Raw genomic sequence first — 3,114 nt, 5'->3', positions numbered from 1 at the left:
TAAAACAAATGAGCTTAATTATTCAGAGTGTTGAGGATATATTATGCTCATTTATAATATACTACCTATATAATAATCCCCAATAATTCTAGTAGGGAAGAAACCAAAATTAAGATCCAATTTGATTTGTTACACCATACTCAATAAATAATGTCTTTAATTATAAGCTTATAGAATTATTCCTAATAATCCGGAAAAATAATGTTAAATCTTGATCTAAAAGGATACAAGCCACTGCATGTATAAATAAATGTCAAAATTCATGTGATTTTGGTAGAACAATCATTAATCAACTTTCTTGAGTTAAATTAAAGTAGAAGATTACATTATCAATTAAATCAACACACAATGTCTCTAGCTGGGAAAGTGGAGGCTCATGTTGAAATGAAGGCTCCAGCTTCAAAGCTTCATGAAATCATCACGAAACGACCACACCATATTTCCAATGTTTCTGGAGACAAAATACAAGGTTGTCGGTTACACCAGGGTGATTGGGGACAAGTTGGTTCTATCATCTATTGGAACTACTTTCATGGTTTGTTTCCTTCAACTATTTTTTCCATTGCTTTCAATCCTGATATTCAATGTCGAGATCTCAATTTCATGAGTCGATTGCATTTTCAGTGAAATTATAAAAAATGTTTAAAATAACAAGTTCAATATTTTTTAGGAAACGATATCGAAAAGATGAAGAGAATTTATAATCACTATAGAATATATGGGTTACTCATCTCATTATTGTTAATTGGTTTAGAGATGAAACCTTATATTTTTCTAATATGCTATATCAAAGCACACGGTATCCAAATAATTATTTAGTCTAAAATTGGGATCTGACTGAAGAATTGTGAACCCAAAAAGATACCATAAATCTTGAGGGGTGTATGAGATGAAGAGACTAGCTCTTGCAAACCTTATAAGATTGTGTGGGTCACTTATACAATATTTATAGGTACATGAGTTTCTTCTATTATTAATGAGCAATTTTAGATTAAACCCATGTTTATTTAGAAAATTTTACATTGTAAATTTGGTCTTTATGATTTGGAAAAGTTAGGATTTAGTTCATTTGGTTTATAATTATAATTTAGTGATATTTATGGTTTGATAAAACTTTCATAAGTAGTTCTATTATTGGGGACTATCTATGAATATTTTAATAAACTATATAGGGATTATTTATAAGGTTTATAAAACCATAAAGATTAAATTGTAACTTTTGAGGTTAAGAGGTTGTTTCAGGCACTGAATTGATTATTATAGTCTATGAATTATAATTGTTTGCCTTTGGGGTGTAAACTAAGGCCACGTTTATCAAAATGTAATGAAAATTGGTGTAATCGTAATGGAATTTTATTTATAGATCAATTGTACTGAGCCTAAATCGCAAATGTAATTGGATTGCTTTCGACCATGTTTATACTATAAATTACGAATTTAATCACATTTACTGTTACCATTACTATTACCCCTGAGGCCCAAACCGTAATGGTAACGATAACGATAACAGTAACAATAACAATAAATGTGTCAAAATTCATAATTTTTTCTCTAGAACAACAACAATAATGGTAACCATAATGATACGCGTAATTTCTAAAAATGATTAGATTGAGCACGCTTCGCTTGTCAATCATTTTATCTTTTTTATTACAAATTTGGAAGTGGGCCCCATGTGTCATTACGAATGCAGAACACAAGTATCAAAAGCAATCAAATGGGGTTCACTTTTCACATTACTGTTGATTTATTACCTTTTCACTATGGTAAACCCGGCCTAATTTTAAATTTTATATTTCTCTAAACTAAGTATGAGACCAAATTTTTAATTTAACCTAATTTTAAATAAATTTAAATTTCTTATTAGTATATTAAGTCCGCTGACCACGTTAATGATATTTAATTTATTGATAGTTTTGTTGTGAAATTTTTTTCCTGGTATAATATAATGAAAATAGTGATTTATACTATTGTATCAATATTGAACTCTTGAATATATGAAAATACGAATAAGAAAATATCAATCAAACAGAAATTTAAAACCTTATGATATTATACTAATCTGTAGTGTATAAATAATATTTTTGAATATAGATGGAGAAGCAAAGGTGGCAAAGCATTTAGTTGAAGCAGTTGATGAGGAGAAGAACATGATTATTTTCAAAGTGCTTGAAGCAGACCTTCTAAAGCATTACAAAAACTTCAGGTTTATAATTCAAATTACTCCAAAGGGAAAGGGAAGTGTAGCTCACTGTACTTTAGAATATGAGAAGTTGCATGGAAAGATTCCTGATTCACATTCAATGCTGAAGTTATGTGAAGAAGTCTGCAAAGATCTTGATGCTCATCTTATGGAAGGCAATTAAGGATTTTATACTATGATATGTATAAATTAAGTACTATACTCTATGTTTTTATAAAATAATTGCTTGTAATAAGCATATGTTCTCTTCATGCACTGGACAATATTAATAATGGTGGTCAAATATACTAAATGTAACCTATGTACTCATAAATTATGGTTTGGGAATAAAAGTACTAACGTTATGATATTATCATTACTTTAGGATTGAAATTGGTTCATATATTTTTGTTCTCTTTAGGGAAAAAAACATGTAACGTTCTTTTTTTAATCACAATTGAGGTAGGAGAATTTGAACCACAAATCTCGTGATTATTAACACACTTACATGTCAGTTGACTTAAATTGGTTTTAGCATCAACACGTAACATTCGAGAATGTTTTTAGTTGATGCATGTCATAATGATGTAAATCAATTTCATTGTTTGAAGTGAAGAGGACTAACTCAAGGATTAGGCAAACGAAGCAGTCTGTCTAACGTGCCTTTATAAACTTTCCAAGTTCTCAATTTATTCCCTATTTGATGTTGGAGAAATTTTTGTCAATTAAATTTTGTCAAGTCATGACAACGTCACGGTATTCCAATTTATTAAATTGAAGGTTAATTAAGAATTAATTTGCACCATTAATAAATTTTCCTATAAGTGTGTGCGCGCCATTGAATTGAGCTGAGACAAGCAAATCATAAGCTCAAGCATATGCCACATAGCTCCTTTATGGTTGTCTATCAAAACGATGGGTTTAATCGGATC

General features: G+C 29.5%; 1 protein-coding gene across 1 annotated transcript; it reads left to right on the top strand.

Moving 5' to 3' along the window:
• The first annotated feature begins 264 nt into the window (after nt 1–264).
• On the top strand, nt 265–2,562 carry LOC120081865 (MLP-like protein 31). The gene is made up of 2 exons (XM_039037041.1): nt 265–535; nt 2,095–2,562. Exons 1-2 carry the CDS (start codon nt 349–351, stop codon nt 2,364–2,366), a joined length of 459 nt encoding a protein of 152 aa, XP_038892969.1. The 5' UTR covers nt 265–348; the 3' UTR covers nt 2,367–2,562.
• The last annotated feature ends 552 nt before the right edge of the window (nt 2,563–3,114 follow it).

Source organism: Benincasa hispida, chromosome 7 (assembly GCF_009727055.1).
Source record: "Benincasa hispida cultivar B227 chromosome 7, ASM972705v1, whole genome shotgun sequence".
Taxonomy (NCBI): Eukaryota; Viridiplantae; Streptophyta; class Magnoliopsida; order Cucurbitales; family Cucurbitaceae; genus Benincasa; species Benincasa hispida.
Note: the sequence above shows the minus strand (reverse complement) of the source record. Positions and strands in the feature narration are given on the sequence as shown.

Bases quoted from the DNA above. Each gene is read 5' to 3' on its own strand.
- LOC120081865 (XM_039037041.1), top strand. From the start codon at position 349: ATGTCTCTAGCTGGGAAAGTGGAGGCTCATGTTGAAATGAAGGCTCCA. The intron at 536-2,094 runs GTTTGTTTCCTT...TTTTGAATATAG, and splicing joins CTATTGGAACTACTTTCATG to ATGGAGAAGCAAAGGTGGCA.